Source organism: Aptenodytes forsteri, unplaced genomic scaffold (genome assembly GCF_000699145.1).
Source record: "Aptenodytes forsteri isolate BGI_AS27 unplaced genomic scaffold, ASM69914v1 Scaffold8, whole genome shotgun sequence".
NCBI lineage: Eukaryota > Metazoa > Chordata > Aves > Sphenisciformes > Spheniscidae > Aptenodytes > Aptenodytes forsteri.
This window is the reverse complement of record NW_008796218.1, coordinates 2,101,090-2,121,250: the sequence shown is the minus strand read 5'-3', so window position 1 is coordinate 2,121,250 and position 20,161 is coordinate 2,101,090. Positions and strand designations below refer to the sequence as shown.

The 20,161-nt window shown below is 42.3% G+C and overlaps 1 protein-coding gene across 2 annotated transcripts in view; it reads left to right on the top strand.

Annotated features, from left to right (window-relative positions):
* The window catches only part of OSBPL5 (oxysterol binding protein like 5), a 114,452-nt gene that overhangs the window by 75,054 nt on the left and 19,237 nt on the right, over window positions 1-20,161 (top strand). For both annotated transcript variants that reach the window (XM_009288756.1, XM_009288755.2), the window contains exons 8-10: window positions 9,857-10,028; window positions 15,155-15,374; window positions 19,532-19,716. In XM_009288756.1, coding sequence (XP_009287031.1) covers window positions 9,857-10,028; window positions 15,155-15,374; window positions 19,532-19,716 — 577 coding nt within the window. The remainder of the gene's footprint in view (window positions 1-9,856; window positions 10,029-15,154; window positions 15,375-19,531; window positions 19,717-20,161) is intronic.

Sequence of the window (20,161 nt, the reverse complement as noted above, 5' to 3'; positions counted from 1 at the left end):
CCTCACTGAACAGCTACCTTTCTGGCCATATGTATGGAAGAAAGACCTAGACTTGTAGCTGGTAAAAAAACACTAAGTCAGTATATATACTAAAGTATGAAAGGAGTTGATCCCAAAATTGGGATGAGAGGGGGGGCTTAACTGTTTCCTCAGTTCAGCAGAGACTTTAGTGGGTTATCTGCCTACATCTTACACTAGGTAGGGATCTGTTGGAGGAAAATGACAGTAATATTGAAGAACTGTTGATAGGTGTCTCTCAACCACCAGAATACTCCTGTAAACTGGCTGTACCATGGTTTACAGTATAGCAGGCCCAGATGCTGGTGACTCCACATGTAAAATACCATTCTGGGAATTCACAAAATTACAGAAGGTAAATTTAGGTCAATATATAACAGGCTTGCCAGCTTGCTATGCGAAAATCTCTATAAATTACGTTAGCGGATCTAAAATATCAGTGATTTATAAGTAGATAAGAAGATTAAAAACATGTTTTCATTCCATTTGACCTTCAGACTACTGTAAATTTTTTTGCAATAGCAAATTAACCCTGGCTGTTCATTTTATGGATATTTTTCACCTACCCCACCAAGGGTGCTCATGTAGGCCATATGCTCCTTTGGGTCTCATCTAGCGTAATTTTCAGGACACAAGAATTTTTTATGGAGCACAGTGGGCTTTGAAAGCAGTGTTCTTCTGGTCCAGTGATTAAGTTTTACATATTCCTAAAGGCTGAAACGGGGCAATGCCAAATGCACCTTTGACATGGCACTTACAATAGGAGGAAACCTTCTTTCCTTACAGGCTTGGTGTGCTGTTCTTCCTCCTACTGTGCAAAGAGGGCTGTTCATAGTGAGGGATACCATCTCAACACTGAAAGCTGCTTGCAGATGCCAATGTAGTGAAATGATATGAAAATAAGTGGAACTTGTATAGAACCGTAGAAGCACATCTGTTTCTTTGACTATTATGCTTTTGTAATTTATGGAACAGTACAGCTTATTTGTGTAAAGGAGTACAGGATTCCAACCTGGCTCCAAATATCACCTGTCTAGAAAAGGATAGATTGATACAATAGTCTCTTGGGAAAAAAAGTGTTGTTTGGGTAGAGCTGCTAAATTACAGGCATTTCAAACCCTGGTTATACAGACAGCCCGCAGAATAGATATATGGAGCAGTCCCACAGAGTTCTTAGGCAACCAAATAGCTTCAATAACTGTCTGTCAATCTAGACTTTCTAAATTATTATTTCCTTAGAGACGCATGTAACTTGTCTTTCCATTAACTTAATTAGAAAATGCGCAAGGCGACCAATGTGGTCATTGTATGTGTTCAAGATAAATTGCTGTCTCATAAAGTACTTTTTTTCTGGCATTTCAGCTATCTTGTAAATGAAAACTTTCATTCTGGTGGAAACCTAATGATTAAACCTTAAAGCCAGCCTGGCAAAGAGATCTGTGGCTGAACTTCTGCTCTCTCTTTTTACAACGACTGCCATAGGCCAGTTATGTGGAGTACAATAGCTTTAGATTTGTTCTAACTAACCTTACCCATAAAAGCTCCCAAGCTAGCAATAGCTCCCAAGAGATCATCAGAGGTAAGACTTTTCTAGCTGTGATCTCTCTGTCTGGGTCATGCACCACATGCTGAAAAAGCACAAAAGGCACCATATCTGGCACATGAGAATTTTCAATATTTAAATGCCTGTGGGAAGCTTTCTGCCCAGTGAATTATTACATGTCTCTGGTATCATAAGACCTTAAAATAGTGAGTTAGTGGAATGTATTTTTAAAGCCAAGATATTGGCCAAGATTCTTGGGAAGCATGCAGAGGCCAGGCAGATCAAAGTAGAGTTACTATTCTACTTATGTATGAGTAGTACATTTTTTTTTGTACTTTACTTTGCCGCTTCTCTGAAGTAGAGTCTTAAGGTTAGATGGAAAGCTAATGTGATCAAGGGAAGGAGGAGGAACTGAGATACCGCTCAATCAAATATTGTAAACGTGTACATAGAAAATAACTAGGGCCTTTGGTTAAGGGTGAAATAATATATGCTCTTGAACAGCACTAGCAATGCCCTAGAACCACCTGCACAGGTTTGGAATGCCCACATTATGCCTGGTAGATCCTGAGAGTCGGAGGAGGTGACCGTGACAGCCAACGTGAATTGAAGCTTTAGGATCTGTCCATTTAGCAGTGGACTTCACAAAAAAATTTGATGTAGTAGAAATTTTCTACTGCCAGAAATACTAGCATGAAAAATGGTGTAATTTTCAGCTGAATGAGAGTATGCAACTTCACAGCTGAGGTCAGTGAGCTGTGAGAAGTGGCTGTACCTTGTGCAGGAAGGGAAGGAAGTGAATCTGCAGACAAGAGGGAAGAACAGGTCATACACTCAGGCTAGTTTCCCTTCCAAACACAAGAGCTGTCCTGGCATGGTGACTGTGCTATGCTCCTTTTGTTTGTTAGTTAGCCTTCGTGGGGGCAGTTTGAGGGTATCCGCTCCATTGAGCGATGTAGACGTGCTGACAAGTGGCCAAACACATGGGTGTCACACTCGGAGATGAGTGACTTGGAAACGGTATTTATGTCAGTAGGTGATGTAAAACATATACAGACAAGGACACAAAGAATAGAAACTGTTACGTTTAAAGAAATCTGTATAAACTGCAGCAAATTAAGGCTTGTACTTTGCAATTAATACAATTCGATTTTAAGCCCAGAAGACACTACTGAAATGGTTGTAGACTGTTATATAGCTTTACGTGTTGTAAAGAGGCATCTCCAAGAGGGTGTACCTGAGTTTGTTTCATTTCTTTAACGCACTGGACAAACGTAGAGGATGCTGTTATGGTCAAGAGAGACAGGAGATTAAGGTAAAATGAGCTAAGCTAGCTGACAGAAATGGGGCAGGTGGAGTCTGTTCCCTTGCATAATGTTAGCGTGTATTTGTAGCATGTTAGCATCTCCTCCGTAGATGCAATATTGTGTGAATCTACAGCATCTCTGAGGAGGTGTCCTGACCATGTTCTTCTTAACGCAGTCTCCGATGTTAGTAGTGGAAAATGAACCACAGAGCATTTGGCAAATTTAACAGTAATTCATGGAGGCCTCTGCCTTACTGGGGAATATTGAGTTGCGGCATATGTTAGATGTACAGTTCTGCTATCCAGGCAACTATATCATGATCAGCAGCTACGTGGCCTACTTTTTCTCTCAGCATTTCAGAATCCCTTTTTTACCCTCTGCCGTACCATCTGTGACAGGCTGTTGGTAGGATTTAAGGTCCTGACTTCTGGACAGCCTGCAGAACCACCGCCAAGCTACAGTAGATTTCACATTCACGGACTGCAGCAGCAGTCTGCTTTGTGATGTGTTTTAAAGACATCTGGAAGGTCATGTCAGCCTACAGGGCTCAACCTGTACAAACACAGGGTCTTTCTTTCTTACCAGTTTCAGAAAAGAAAATTGCTTTTTCCAACCCAGTGACCATGTATGCATTTCAGATTTATGCTGATGAGTGGCTTAGAATTAGTAGTTTAAACCTGTCCCGAGCTTCCTGCCCAGACCATTCTGGGGCTGCCCCTGTGATATCCAAACCGGTGCCCCAGACCTCCTAAGCGTTTTGAGTCACCTGCTTAAATCTCATTGTGAAGAGGGAATTCAAAGTGGCAGATTACCAAGGGTTAAAGGCTTAACAGTGGAATTGTAAACCACACTTACATTTTGTTCTTTATGTCTGTCCTCTCCTTCAGGCATGCTTTGGGTAGTCTCCATTGCCTGATGTGGATGGAGTTGTGTGGAAATCCTGATGGTCTGGCTTACAGTGCTGTTGTTTCTTTGCTATGCGTCTGGCCGTTCCCCCAAAATTGATGCTCTGATCTGGGGAGGAAATTAGATTATTGAAACAAGGGTCACGCACAGAAGCAATGAACCAGGAGGAAGATTGCAATTTGAAACCAAGTTCACAATGAAATATATCACTGGATCCTGGGAGTACTGGAAAAAATAGAAGTTACCTTCTTAGCTTTATGTCTGCCCTTCATATTCCTTAGACCTTTCACAGCAGTTTAAAATCCAGGCATTTGCAACCAGACTTCATTTAGCTCGGTGCATAAATTGCACCTGCAGCTAATTGAGAGATCACATCCTTGCATCTTGACAGCCAAAGTGTAAGAAATCATGCACACAGGCACCCAAGTGGTACAGCAAAATAAGCAGTCAGCTGAATATGATGACCTTAATGTTCACTGGCTGAACCAAATCAGCCTCTTCCTCATCATTCGTGATTTGTGTGCGCTTGAGCAAGAATTCATCGTTTCCAGGTGACAGTCTATTTCAGGTTGATTTTTAAAAGCATTTATCTTGTAAGTGTGAGGCACGAGGCCAAAAGCTGGATGACTTTAATAATTCAAGCAAATAATATTCCCTTAGTGATGCCTCTCTGGAGGAATGTATGGTTACTAGGTGTGAGGCTTTTGAAGTCTTAATTGGCAAGAGATTCATCCCAGCCGTTCTGTAGCTACAGGAATGCAATGGAAAAAAGTATAGTCCCAGACTGAGATTTCGGTGTGCAACAATGTGATTCCATCTCGAGCAGATTTTTGTTATTGGTGAGTGCTGAGAGAACATTGGCTGGCTCCTCTGTGATCAGCTGTTGCGAAATGTGGCAGACAGACTTGGCACATCAAATTATGAGTTGTTCTATCTAGGTGAATGATGGTGACTGTGAAGAATTTCAAAGCTGAATAGCTTAGTGTTTTCAATACTGCCTTTTTTTTTTTCTGTGGGATATTGTTGTAATTTTAGATCTTTTCGAAGACTAGGACAGACTCAAGTTATTCCTTGAACTGAGCCTAGGTTAGCAGCATAAGCAACCTTTGGTTGATTTGGCTTTTTTTTTTCCAAGGGGGAGAAGAAATGGTTTTTTGTCACTTGGTTTAGTAGTTCCTTTTGTCTGTGAAAAAAAGAGTTGGTGTGAGCGCATGCCTGCTCCTGTTCAGCCTTGCAGCCTCCGGGTTTCCACATGGTGCCAGCAGTACCCTGCAGACCCGGGAAGCGTCCTGCAAGGAGCCGTAATGATTCCCATTTGCACAGCTGTACTGCAGGAGTCATCTCAAAGGACCACAAGGTGCTTTTTCCAGCCTGCTGAGCCAAAAGGCCTGGAGAAAGCATACGGAATGTTTCAAAACTTATGTGGGATGCACGTTCAGCTTTGTTTTTGCGAAGTCAAGGTAACACACGCCCTTTATTAGCTTTTTCTTTCCCAAACCTTTCAAGAAGGAAGGAACTTTGGAACCCAGCTGTGTTTAACTGATTTTTCAGAGTTTCCTTTTTCAAATTGCCACTGATGACTGTTGTCATTTTACTGTAAACACATATAACAGAGAAAAAGGGTTACAGGCCTACTCAGAGGAGACACCTCTGTTTCTTTTTTTTTTTTTTTTTTTTTCCCAATGAGCACAGCTGAGTGATGTGCAGATGTGTTCCTCTGACATCCCACTGTCCTGGGACATCTGTCACATGCCAAATGCTGTGATCATTATTTGCTAGAGTGATGTAGGGAATGGTTATTGAAACCAATGACCGGTGCAAGAAGAGAGGCTGCTACATAAGAGAGCAGGAGCCCAAGCTAGCGCTAGCACTCTGGCAGGACATCCACTTTTTGCGCTTTAGGAACAACCTTGTCAAAGAGTCTCACTCTTTCCCCATTGTTCCTGGAGGGAGCCAAAGGTGGCTGGGCAACCCACCTACCTACCTGAGAGTTCAGGTGCTGAAAGATGGGTGATGTGAAATGTCTTTGTTCTTTGTGCCGGCTGCCAGTATGAGTGATCTAGCTGGACTTGACTTCGCATGTCAGAGTTGGGGATCTTCTCTGGGTGGGGTGTCATTTCTCCCCGTTACTATCCTCACTGAGAACTCTGTTAGCTTGGATGAAAGATTTCTGTTGCTGAGTGTTGTAAACCATTCTATGTGGCTTATGAGATATATGGGAGCATTATGCGTAGATGGACTATTTTACTCTCTCTCTTTCATTCTTCTTCCTCCGCAGCCCAGGTAAGAGCCAGAGCTTACTCTGCGGGCTGCCCTTTGGAAGTCAATGACAAAATACTAAATACAATAAAGAAAGGGTCAAGCTCAGAAATAACATTTGAAAGGGAATACTTAGTTCACAGCTCCCAAGCAGAAGGAGGTAATGCAGGTGTTTTTGAGACAACATGCTCTCTGCAGAAATTGTCCAAAAGTAATCATTGCAGTGGATAGAGTAATATATCATTTGACATAAAAAAAGCTTAAAAGCCTATGGGGAGATTCTGCCATAGGCTGACAATATGCTCTTGGGTTTTCCTTCAGAACTTAAACATATGCTGTTTTAAGCCACAATTTGTGGAAAATTATAACTGATAATTGATTGCAGTGTTTTACATTACAGCTTTAACAACCTCAAACCTTTTAAAAGAATACCATTGTAACTCCTTCGCAGCTCTTTTTTGCTTCCTTTAATATTCATCATATTGGGCTGCCATTCCTCTCTGAAGGAACCCACATTTTGCATCCTTCTCTGATCTAATTACCTTGCATACAAAAAACCCCGACTTGAGTCAACCACTCAAAATTAGAAAATGTGAGAATTAAGGTAAGCATGAAGCCTTCATGCAGACTACTGTGACTGTAGATGACAGCCTTTAATTATGTGACCACATACTTTTTTCCCCTTCTGCAGTTCCTGAGGGGGTGAGTAGACTTGTCAGGTAAGCAATTAAGTAATCCAAATGCTAGCATTTTTGTATCATTTTCACAATAAAGAAGAATATTACTCAATAGCAAGATCATTCAAATGTAAAAACATTTCATGTAGGCCTTTAGCAAGGAAACAGGTTTATCTGTGTGCAGTTCCTGAAATTGAGAGGGTATAATTTTACAGTGTTGTGCTGCAATTAACACACTGTTGACTTGCAGAGAATGTAACCTTTTCATTTGCAGAGGAAATCCCATATTTTACGTCGTTTCATGGCATATATTTGTTTGGATTCACAGCACCACCTGATGGCTGAAGGCCCATTTCTTAGCTTGGGGATGCTGTGCATCCCTTGAATTCAATTTCTGTTAGAAATGAAAACAAGGGTGTACACTGATGCCATTTCTGTGTTCTGCGGGGCACAAATAATGCTGACTGCTAATGCACAGCGAGTTCCTCTAAAGCTTTGTGTCTCTGCCTCGGAATATTAAAATGAATATTTTAATTTTTTAAATCTTTTTTTAATGTAGGCTCCTTGAATAAGGTTTCAAAAAAGATTTGAGCTACTTATAACCCCTTCCAGGGAGTTATCTAAAGAGATAAAAAACCTAGATGTTATGCAGAAATTTCCTCTGGTAATGTGGTGGACCCCAAAGGTTTGACCAAGCCTGTAAGCTCATGTTAGTACCAGTGAATACCTGTGGCAGTGGCGGTGGGGGGGTAAGAGAGCTGCCTATGGGGTTGTGGCCAGCACGGCCTGCTCTGCCTACAGCCCTGGGGAGGGATGGGCTGCAGGGGCACAGTAAGGGAGATGGCTGAGGGAGACTTTGGGGTCACCCTTGCAGCTCTTGTTAGAAAGCATAAACATAGCCAGTGCGTTGCCATAACCGTCATAAGATAATGTCTCTACGTGGGTGCTGCAGGGTGCTGAGGAGCTGACCTCCGTTACTGCTCCAAAGTGCTCATGCTGCTGCAAATCAAGCTACCTATCAAAGCATCTGATTTTACAAGCCCATTGAATATAAAAATATCTTGACATATGCAGCATTTCCAAATGTCATATCATGCAGTCCTCACTCTGCAGAACTGGAAAAGAAGAGCAAAGGTAAAGAGAGAGGAGAGTCAAAGGAGGTGAGCCTAAGCAGGAGTGTGCTCCCTTGTATGGAATAGCCTGAAACAGGTTTTCATCTTGGTGGGTTTTGGGGAAGAGGGATATGTAGGAGGAAGTGGATTTGTGCTCAGTGCAGCCATTAACTCTAATGGGTTATCCATGCAAATCCTCCACAAGGCAAGAAGGGAATAAATCTCTGTGTGTAAAGCCTTAATGCAAGAATATTTGTTAAATACAAAATAGCATTAAATCAATTCCAACAGCCTTCAACCTTCCTAATCTTTTATTAACCATTATGTGTGATTTTATTATTAAATCATAAGCTGATGCTGAAGGAATTTATGGGATGAAATTAGAATAAATGACGGCCTGCGGTGTTTGTGGCTCGGTGTTCAAGTGCAATTCTTCAAAGTTTTGGAGTTTTTTTCTCTTTCACACTGGTTGCAGCTTGGTATCAAAGCAAGCGCTGAAAGCTACACAAATTTATAAACATTTCTTTATATACACATGATCTGGATTTTTTTTTTTTTTTAAACTCTTGTTGATCTTCTTATAGAGCCAAATTTTGGTCACATTGAAGTTGATGGGAATTCTGCCCAAGAGAACAGCAGGATCCCAGTGAGATTTAGGCATATGCTTGATGCTAAGTGTGTGATAGAATTGAATGTAATAGAAACATTTCCCAGATGGGGCCTAGGAATGAATGTGGTCCAGGGAAAACCTGTTTGTAGCACTTGATATTGCTAGAGCAAAATCCTTTTGTTTTCTTCACTGCCTCTCAAGCACACTTCTAATTATTGCAAAGTATATTCTGAGTAGTGTAATGAAGAGCTCTGTTAAACATGCTTGAAATTAGTGGATAACTCCCTTGATACTTCAATTCTTGAATGTTGAGCCAATTTGCGGGTGTCTTGGCCTCATTAATGACTGCACTACAGAAGCAGGCTATTTTCAGGTGCTTCCAAGAATACAGTGACTCCAGCATTATTGTGGTTAGGCTTTAACACTAACACACAACTTTGTAGGCTTGTATGGATCATTGCAAAAGGAGCCAAGGGTCAGTTTGGATTCCCGTGCTTTTCATTTGCTGCCTGCCTGTGGGATCTGCGCAGGCCTTAAGAAAATCCAGCGAGGCTGTGCATAGGAACTGCAGTTTGTCTCATCTCTGTGCCATCCTTACAGTTTCTGTTATTTGCAAAGTAGACCCTTCAGGTAAAGATTTTTTGTGACAAGATAAGAAAAACTGATGCTCCACCCAGATTACCTGATGGACTGGGCAGGGAGAAGGAATGGAGAAAAGGGAAAAAAATACAGAGAAAGAGGAAAAATAAACAGCCTGACAAGCAACTTCCTCTAGTCTTAATCACTCTGGCAAGTATTGATCATCCTGGCTCTTGTTTGGAGTGATTGTTATTGCAGCACTACACTCTCTGTGGGACCCCGGAGCTGGCTTGTAGTTCAGTGATCCCATACCAAGCAGGGGCCTCTCCTGATAGCGCAGTGCCTCGATATCTCCCTGCCGTTGGGTAGTGTGTGTGGTGGGGATGCCAAATGCTGAATGTGTTTTCGGGGTGTATTACTTGCAGACATGAGCTGCTAGGTGGTTTGAAAGCACAGTACTTGTACACGTTTCCTGCATCTTGGACAAAATCAGAAAGGGGCAAAAGGGGATGTGAACAGGTTGTGGGAGATCAGAGGAAGGGGGAGTTGGGGTGAGTGTGAACAGGTTGTGGGAGATCAGAGGAAGAGATGCTATTAGGGAAGGGGGAGTTGGGGTGAACTTCCCACTGTATTACCTGTGCAGATGTATCACTCATGCAGCCACTAAAACACACCATTTCTGGCAAGATAACCTAGGGATTATATGTATGAAAAATAGATTATTGTACACAGTGACTTCATGAATTATAATGAACTTTACTCCCAGGCAAGAAGCTTTTGAGAAGCAATGCATGAATTGTCTTATTTACTCTCCTGTGCTTAAATAATTCCCTTTGTTTTCACAGGCCGATGCTGGCTGGATGCTTTGGAACTTGCCCTGCGTTGCTCCAGCCTCTTCCGGCTCAGTGCCTCCAAGCAGGGAAAGGATGGAGAAATGAACTGCTCGAGCGATTCTACACATGCGGGGCTCAACCACCTCTTGCACACAAGCACTATCTCAGACCAGGAGTTCTTCCAGTAAGATGGGGCTATCACTTCTTAATGCACAGAGGGGTGTTGCATGGCTCACGCTTGGTCATTCTTTTAACTTTAGCATAATCTAGCCAGAGTCCACTAAGGAAACCTGTTTAAAAACTAGCCTGTATGTTCTTCTGCTGCATCCATCACTGTTATATGGGTTTGGTGCATATGAGGTTTATTGTCACCTAATGCTTTGAGCACACAGACCGGGGAGAACCTCAGCTGTGTTTGTGTGTACGTAAACAATTTTCTTCTGTCCCCTGCTTAGGCCAAAATGCTGTCTGGAGATGCTGGTGTGAAAAATGGCTTGCCTGAGTAAAGACTGCAGAATCTAGCTACTGGAGTAGTTATACAGACACAATCACTAACAAAGTTAGCTAGCTGTTGGCTAGCACATGTGGCTCTGAGTCTGATCTATTTTTTAGTAATGTGTTCTCTTTTCTAATAATACTGTGTCATAGTCAGTAGAGTGCACACACTGCATCCTTAGTTTTATAATTACTTTCTCTCTCTACAGGGGTTTTGAGTGGTTTCCAATTTCTTCCTTGATGTATCAGATAAATTTTTACATAGGGGAAAAAAGTCCCCACAGTCGCCTTTCTATTTGTATGCCTAGTATTACTGCAGCATTTTGGAACAACTCACATCAAAGCTCTGTAAGCATTAAAAAACCCCAGGCCTTTTCTGTTGCTTGTAGCTAAACAGGCAACTTCAAAAATCCCTCTGGTATAGATACTTGGCCCTTGGAGTGGGAACTGGGAGATGTAGTGTTTATTTCTAGTTCTGCTGATACGAATTTGACTTTTAGGGCTCACAGAAATGCACCGTTGTGTACACAGTTTTTAGGGTATCAATTCTTGCAGTCTGCAAAGATGATGCCTTGCACAGTGGAACCTCACTTTTAAGTGGTTTTCTTAGGCTCTGTTATAACAACAGCAGGGATCTGAGTCCTCTTCAGAATGTCGAGGTATCTCTGGTCCCGTGGGACCAAAGGGATGGCAGCATTTTGGTTTGCCCTTTGCTCTGAAAAGATCTGGTATTCCCAGCATGTGTTTTCCAGTCCTGCTGTTTGGGTTTTTAGCTGGAGTTTGAAGAAGAGCTTTACTGAAGAGCAGTGGGAGAAGAGAAGGAAATCGGATGTGTTACCAGGGCATGTACTCTAGTACTTGTGCAAATACTTCTACTGTTCTTGGGCTTCTTCCATAATACTTTACTTTCTAATCTCTTTCTGCCTAAGAGAGAGTCTTTTAGGACTGTGCTCACTGTGATAATGAATCCAGGAATGCAGTGGACTTGTTTTTCAGCTGATGGATATGTGTACAGAAGTCCAATATTAAAATGGAGCCTGTGGCATTGAGAACATTCAGGCAGACCCATGGCTACTGTAAGGAAGTGCAGAAGATAGAGTTAAAACTGTATTAAAGTATTTCTTCAAAATATGATGCGTAAATGACGCTTAAATGATGCCTCTGTTTCACCTCTTAGTTGTTCATCATTAAAAGCCTTCTTGAATTATGGGGCTCAGCAGTAGCACACGTGGCAGAGTTTTCAGCAGGACAGAGTACCCACAATTGGAACCTGATTTTTCTGACAGGCTCAGATTTTAGCTGAGTCTGGTTCAAGCTGGGTGTTCAGCGTCTGGTCGTCTGGACAATACACTCTCCTTTCTGAGTCCTACCACTCGTTTTAATTTGTACCCAGACTTTCCCCAGTGCTTGAAGCCCAGGGGAGTTTGATGGTTGCGGGACAGGGGAATGACTTGCTGTCATCCCTGGAGGAATAAAGAACATTTAAACAAGGGAGAATGCAAAACCAAAACTGTGCAAGTGCTGAGCAAAGGGGTTTTGGTTTGCTACTGACAGTGGCTTCCTCATAGGGATTCAATCATTCTAATTAAATTCCTTCCCTACAGGGAATCTTACCAATTAAATTGGCACGCTGTTGTTAGGGGGGCAGTTAATTACATTTAACTCTATCTTCAAATTAGCCAAACTACTCTGTCAAGAAAAGAAAAAGAAAAGGGAGATGATTGATATTATAGGGAGAACAAAACCCAAAGGAGTTGGCAAAGGCGAATCTTCCGTTGAGCCAAAGTTGCATTTGTCTGCTGGCTGCTTTGCTCCTTTCCTGCTGTGAAAGAAGTCAAGATTATACACTGATTTTAAAATCCATGTCTTCAGTAGTGTATAAAAATGAGAGGGAGAGAACTGTGCAAGTGAATCAAAGTCTGAAGTACTGTGTAAATCTGTGATTTAGACAAGAGGCCTTTAGGGCACCAGGCATTCTTCTTTTTAATATGAAGCTGTATTTCTTGTGGCTTCCATGTCTTATCTCCAACAACCCCAGGAATCTGGCTGGTTTACTTGTTTGACAAGAGCCAAAGTTTTTTTTTGCTTTGTGTAGAAGAGCGGTATCAAACCCAGTCCTGGTCACTGACTGAAGTTTCCAGGAATGTCCCTAGAGAATAAAGCACAGCTCCAATATGCTGAAACAGTAAATTAGCCATGAAAAATGCCAAGTTATTCATGTTCATGGTGGAAATCCAGTGTTGACTTTAGTATAGTCATTCCCTCCCAGCTTTTAGAGCCTGGTCCAAATCTCATTGGAAGCCCCTGGGAATTCTTTGCATTGATTTTAGTTCAAGCTCATAGCATGGCTTTTGCTTTTAGCATATCGTACGTATTCAGTGATGATTCTGTTTGGAGGAATAGAAGAGCCTGGCTCCACTTCAACATCTCAAATTTGTTCCTCAATGAGGAGCATCTGTTTTCCCTTTGGTTCCCCAGAGCAGCTCCTTGGCTCTGGATGTGTTAAGTCTTGCCTTGTTTGTGGCTGCTGGGTTATCAGTGCACAGTTGAGTGGGATTTCATGTGAATTTAATTCCCTCTTGGACTAAATCTGAAATCCTTAAAAATAATGGGGGGGAGCAGAGGAAACTAAGAAAAGAGTCATTTGCTCCACTGAAACGTCACATATTTCCCAAATGTGAGGCAGGTGACACTGAAAAACACTTGCTCTTCTTACAAATGTGAAATAGAAACAAGTGCTATTTCTCTGCCATGAACCGTAAGCCTTATAATGAACTGTTCTTTCAAGCATTTTTACCCCATGGAGAAAACTTTCACTAGGTAAGGGAGCATAGCAACCACAGACAAACACACACATATTTAGCTGATCATTGAAAAATTGAGAAATAAATTAGGTATTTAAATGATCAGCAACTTCCCTGGACCTACCATCCGGGAAGTATCTGTGCTGAGGAATCATGGGATAATCTCTCTAGACAGCTCTCTCCTCACCTTTTTCCTCCTTTATTATCTTAAATTCATGCATGTGCTATACTCTATGCTTCCAGTGTATTTGGTTATCAGTCATTACACTTGCTGGTTGCTAGCTGAAAAAAAGTAGTAACATCCTGGCACTAGAACGATGAAAACACATAATGTCTAATAGCAAATTATTAGTGCTGGAGTATAGTGGTCATTGACTCTCTGATTTATGATCTTAGTTTTATTTTACAGTAAAATTGTAAATTAAAAAAACCTTGTAGTTTATATATGCACACACATAGACATGTACGCATACATACATATATATACAAATGGCTGTAGACGACACTTTTAAAAGAACTCTAGAAACTGAGCTTCTCCAGAAACTGAGCTGTGGCTGTCACAATGTGGCTTGCTTGGCGTGTTAAAAATCATGAGCTTATTTCAGTGCATAGTTGGAAGTTGAGATCTTCTGAAAAGCTGATGCCAATTCTGTGTTCTGACTCTTCGGTTGTTTTTTTTAATCTGGCTCTAACTAGCAATGCCTAATTATCTTTAAAAAAAAAAAAAAGGGAGAACAAGGGATGGGAACTTTCAGCATTAATCTATGATCAAAATTGGAACATGCCCAGAATGGCCTGAGAAAAGACCCATCATGGAGAGACTTCAGGCTTGACAGAACGTTCCCATGTACTGAGGAGAGAAATCTTGCTTTGAGAGGGAGACGGACTACAGGAAGTAACAAAACTCTTCAAGATCCAGGGCCTGTTTAGATCCTCTGAAACTCCTTGTGTAGCTGGAAATCTTTTCTTACTGCTCTATCCAAGAGCAATTTTGCGTGAGGACTGGGTAAGAAATTTTCAGAGGAAAGTCAAGCTGAGGTCAGCACCTGAGAGGTAGGCTAGGCCATGAAAGAGGTGATGTGTGTGTGAGGACATGTATGAATAGGGAAAAATGAAGCCCATGCTAAATATCACTTGAAAAAATGGGCATTTAGTGAATACTTTTCAGCGTCTGACCTCTGGCCCATCTAATCATGTTTGCCATCTGTCATATGAACTGCATCTGCTTTTTCAAATGGAGATGCTATAGGCTACTTGAGACAGAATTTTTGGCTTTCTCCTCATTCTCTAAAGCCTGGATCACTGAGCATGAAGCTTGCTACACCTTCCACGCTTTCCCTTGGATGCTGTTATAATCTGGGTATTCTTCTTACATGTAATTGTCCAGTCCATGCTTTTAACTCAGTTCTTCCACACAGCGTTATGTGGGGGAAGCACATTCCCCAGGTTAGTTTCGGGGGGGTGGGGAGGATGGGGGGGGTGAAAATACTTGCTTCTATTGCTTTTTAAATTTTCCTTTTCTAGTGTAGGGCTGACTTAGGACCACCGTCTGTTGAAATAAAGTAGCAATAGTACTGAAAAGAAAATGTATCCCGTAATGTCACATTTTTCCCATATGCTACAATCCACTGATTTGCTTCTGTAAAGGGAAAAATCTCTCCTGATTGACACTTCAGTTCTCACATCAGCAGTGTAGATGTTAGTGTGTGCTCTGTATCCCTCCGGTATGCGGGCTCCCATCTGGAGCCAGCGGCAATTCTGTGTAAGGGTGGGTAAGTGGAGCTGTGTGGCACATTTTGCAAAGTGCAGTTGGGAGGGGAGAGTTTTAATGGAAAATATCTCACTGTTTCTGTGATAAAGACGCTGCTATGCAGGAAATCAATGTCTTATACTCTCCTGGGCTGCACACCCTATTTTGAGTCCTGGGGAGTGTTTTTACCTTGTCTAAAAGGCCTTAAGAAATCTGGCTTTGTAAATCAAATTGAAGCAAGTAATGAACTGTGTGTTGCAGTTTGAATGAATCAGCCCTGGAGAACCACCACCATTTGGAAAATGATGCTTTTTCGGACAAGTCCGAGAGAGACAACGTAGAAGAGTCGGAGAATGAAACGCATGAGAACAGCCGGAAGACAAATGAAAGCGAGAGCGATCAGTCAGAAATCCATGGAGAGATCTCTCCAGGAAGGAAAGGGACGACTTATATTGAACAGATCTATGAGGAATTTGGGGAGGTAAAAGAAAAAAAATACTTTAATCACTGCCTGTTTCTGTTAAAATATCTCTGTTCATAGTATTTGTCATTCAGCCTTTTAGATGCATGGCAGTTAAGAACCAGCTTTGTGAGTTCCAGTGTTTTACAGATAAAGCAATGCACAGCTTTCTGCTAAATTATGTTGAATTATCATGTGCTCTAATAATTATGCATTATGAACAGCAGCTCCACTACTGTGCTTTGGCGTGTTTCCAGCATCAGCAATTGCTTTAACCAGTTATTGCATTAAGCAGCCACATAGCATTGGCACAGTGCTTTGTGGAGCCAGCGGGAGGGGGAATTACTATTCTGGGCATGTGTCCTGACCAATTAGGATGCTTAGTCCTTGCGTGATACAAAATATGATACTTTCCTTTTTTCATTATGCATGGAACATCCTTTTTGTGTGTCCTAATGGAGCATTTGAGCCACTTGATTCCTAAATGACAGTTTCTTGTAGGAAAGCCATTTCTCATGTCATTTAACAGCAGGAGGATGCATTTCTGTCCCATATAAGAGCCTTTGTTAGCTGGATGTCACTGTGACACCTCTGAGGAGGGCAGCGGTAGAGAGCTGGGGAAGCCAAGTGTGTTGGGTGAGAATCAGTCTGGGCAGGCAGTGGAGGAGTTCTGCTCCAGCGCCAGGAGGGCTCTGAGCACTCCCTTGCCTATTGCTTTGAACAAAGAAGCTGAAGTCTTGTTGGTGCTCAAAGAAAACCACTTTGCTCGAAAGCTGTTTCTTTCTTAGAATCTTAGAATCGTTTAGGTTGGAAAAGACCCTTAAGATCGAGTCCAGCCATAAACCTAACACTGCCAAGTTCACCACTAAACCATGTCCCTAAGCACCAGGTCTACACGTCTTTTAAACACCTCCAGTGTTGGTGACTCAACCACTTCCCTGGGCAGCCTGTTCCAATTCTTGACAACCCCTTTGGTGAAGAAATTTTTCCTAATATCCAATCTAAACCTCCCCTGGCGCAACTTGAGGCCATTTCCTCTCATCCTATCGCTTGCTACTTGGGAGAAGAGACCGACTCCCACCTCGCTACAACCTCCTTTCAGGGAGTTGTAGAGAGCAAGAAGGTCTGCCCTCAGCCTCCTCTTCTCCAGGCTAAACAACCCCAGTTCCCTCAGCCACTCCTCATAAGACTTGTGCTCTAGACCCTTCACCAGCCTCTTATGCTCCTCTTTCAATGTTTTCCTGAAAGTGTACTACTAATACAGGAAATAATAAATTGAGGAAACAAATATAGTTAAATATGTCATAATTACACTCTGTGTTTCACTGAGTGATAACTTAAAACATTGAGAATGGTTAAGTGTCCCACACACGGATTATATTACTCCTGTTTGTTTCTCCACAGACTCCTTATAGCAGGACAATCTACATGAGAGACCACAAAAGAACATCTCTACCATACCACCTTGCAGAGGTGCAGGAGGAGTTCAGTTTTGCCTCCTCCTTTCCACAGCCCAACCACCCTCAAGAGCAGCAATTTGTGGTCAAGAGCCACCAATCCAGGTAGCATATGTTTGCTGCCATTTCAGATGTCAGGTGTGAGGTGCAAGCCCCTGCTGTAGAAATTGTGCTTGCAAACAGAACTGTTACCTACAGAGACAAAAAAACCCCAACTCCTCTTTTGTGCATCTCTCCCTTCAAATCCCACCCCAGACACACAGCAAATGGTAACTGGGTCCAAACAGGGGATTTTGAATATAGCTGAGCAACTAAGCAACAGCAAAATGAAGGCGAACAATTTCTATCAGCTGCTTATTCTGAAATGACCTTTTGCCATGTGTCAAACCTGTCCTAGAAGTGTTGGTAGGGCAGGCTGATGCTTTGGTGTTTGAATGAGCCTTACAGGCAGCACTGATGTGTGTATGTGGGTGTGTGAGAATGAGAGAGACCTCTGCAGTTTTACATTAAAATTAAAAAAAATGCAGTACAAACCAAATGGAAAGGACTAAATTTCTGCTGTAGAGTGACACTTTGTGTAGCATAAAATAAGGCTAACCATAGTGTGGCTGCTCAGGCAGAGGTAACAACCAGTGGGCTTTCAAAAAGAATTGCCATGTAGCCTTGGCCATTAGGTGTTTTATTAGATTTCTGTTGTTGGCCAAGAGATGGAGCTGTCGTCACCTGAAACACACACATAGAACTGATTGTTGAGTCTTATCCCACTGGTGACAGTAACATAAGGAAAAGTAGGTTGTATGCAATGATGTAGTTTGCTATCAGCAATGGGCGGAGATGTATCAAGGTAAACACATGCCAACTAATAACATCAACTGTCATCTTAAACTGAAACTGCTGCCCCTCAGTCTGTGTCTACAGTTCAGATTTGGCAGGACAAAGGTCACAGATGCAAACTATCACTGTTAAATATTCAGCTTGGCTTTGAAACCTCATTTGAAAGGTGTGCATGTATGTACATGCATCTGTATGCATTTGAAAGGTGCGTGCTTGTGCATCTGACGTTCCAGCTTTGCCTTATTTGCAGTAGGAATGTGAAGGCAGAGACAGGTGTCAGAAGGACTTTAAGATTGCAAAAGTTGTTCTAGAATATAAAAAAGACACCTCCTCAATAGGTAGATTGATAACCAAAAAAAATTTTTTCCAAGTTTTTAGTTTTAACAAGTTATAAAAAGGGTTATTGAGGGTGATGTATTTTAGGGGAAAGCAAACCAGAAATGACTTGAAGTTGTTCTCATCCTCCTGCACCTTCTTCTCCTTCCCTTTTCATCCATCTCTTCTGCAGTGATTCATTCTGAGTAACAATTTGTACAGAAATTTCAGCATGGCATTAATTTATATTACCAATACACGCACACTTGAGAACCTGGATAAATAATGAAAGTTCTGACAGACCCATATGTATTGTAAGCCCTAGCTGATGCTGTGGTATTACGTTCCTTAATGGTTTCCATTTCTTCTTGGAGATTCAAGCTGTGTATTGCATCAGACTGTCACAAGAAGAATGGTATGATAATGGAAAAGCAATGAAATGAAAAGAGCTTTGTTGTTCCTCAATCTGAAATTCCCCTCAGCCTGCAAGCTGGACTTAGTGTGTTTCTGCATGACTAGTAAAAGCGCTGACTGGGAGCCAAAAAGGTGGTGCTGGGAATGCTCAGGTGGTGAAAAGGAGTGTTTAGTGATTTACACCATCTGCAAATCCTGTTGGGATATGCTATGTGTCCTCTCCCAAACCAAAGTCCATTCCAGAAGTGGATCCGTGCCCTTTTTCTCACAGAAATCTCTTGCCTAAAAATAGTAGAAAGCCTAAGTATTCTCTTTCATTGTTAAATTCTGATGCCTAGGATGTGTTAAAATGACATTCATGTTTGAAAATTTAGTTTCATTTTCTTTCCCCAGTGGCTTGAAAGGCCCATTCCACCATGTTAAACTCATGTAGCCCCACTGAATGGAGAGGAACTACACAGTTATAGCTGAAACCACAACATATTCCCTGAATTTTTTACCGTTACCTACACTTCTGCTGCAAAGGGCACTGAGCAGCGTTGGAGGGTGCTGTAGTTTTTGTGCACATTGCCTGCCAATGGGGCCTTTACAGTACCTACACTACCAGTTTGTCTTATTTTGAACTTGGAGGACTGCTTCCATTCTTTGCTGATTACTCGTTTATCTCCTAAATTTTTCTACACATATAATAAAAATAATGTAAATCTTACAGTCTCTCATTTGCTGAGAACGGGATTGAGAGGAGCTTCTTGTATGCATCCCACCAGGAAGCAGTGATGCTCTAACAGCCTTGGGCATGTCCACACCTCCTGAGGGACTGCAGTGCAGAGTCCCCTTGGTTAATGTTGGTCCAGGTTGGACCATCACAGTCCTGAGGTGTGTGGAGGCAGTGGCTCAGGAAGGAGCACAGCAGACGTGTGCTCCCTGCCTCGTCCCAGCTCTCACAGAGGCCCAAGTCTTTCTGTACCACTCACTTTAGTGCTTTGGGGATTCACTTCTCCTGAGACAGAGCTGATATCTCTTTGCAGTGGTGTAGCTGGGCATTCACCTTTGTGCCAGGGCCGGGTATGCCTGGGTGAGCTTGGACCCTCCAGGTAAATGCACCCGCAAGAAATGGTTTTCCTGTTTCTGCCCTGAACTTCCCTTTTCCCATCATAGACAGGTGAATCGTCTCAAACAGAAACCGTCTCTGAGGAGAACAAGAGCCTGATGTGGATCCTGCTGAAGCAGCTGCGGCCTGGCATGGACCTGTCACGGGTGGTGCTGCCCACCTTCATCCTGGAGCCACGGTCGTTCCTTAACAAACTCTCTGATTACTACTACCATGCTGACCTGCTTTCTCAGTAAGCAGCGCACAGAGCGTGCCTGACTTGGGCACTTTTCTTATATTTGTGAAAATGTGTTACAGTGTTAGCTTGGTGCTGGCTGGGGTGCGTTTGTAGGCTTGAAAGGCTCCCAAATAATACCCAGGTCACTGAATTCAATGTAAATCAAGCCAGGCAGCAGCTGCAGTGACCTTTTAAAGATGGACTGCTGCCAGTGAGGGGCAAGGAAGTAAGGGAAACAGTTAAACCGGACAAAACTACCTTTGCACATGCACATGTTGTCGTGGTTTAATTTCAGTCAGCAACTAAGCACCACGCAGCCGCTCGCTCACTCCCCCCCACCCGGTGGGATGGGGGAGAGAATTGGAAGAGCACAAGTTAGAAAAACTTGTGGGTTGAGATAAAAACAGTTTAATAATTGAAATAAAATGATAATAATAATATGATAATAATAATAATAATA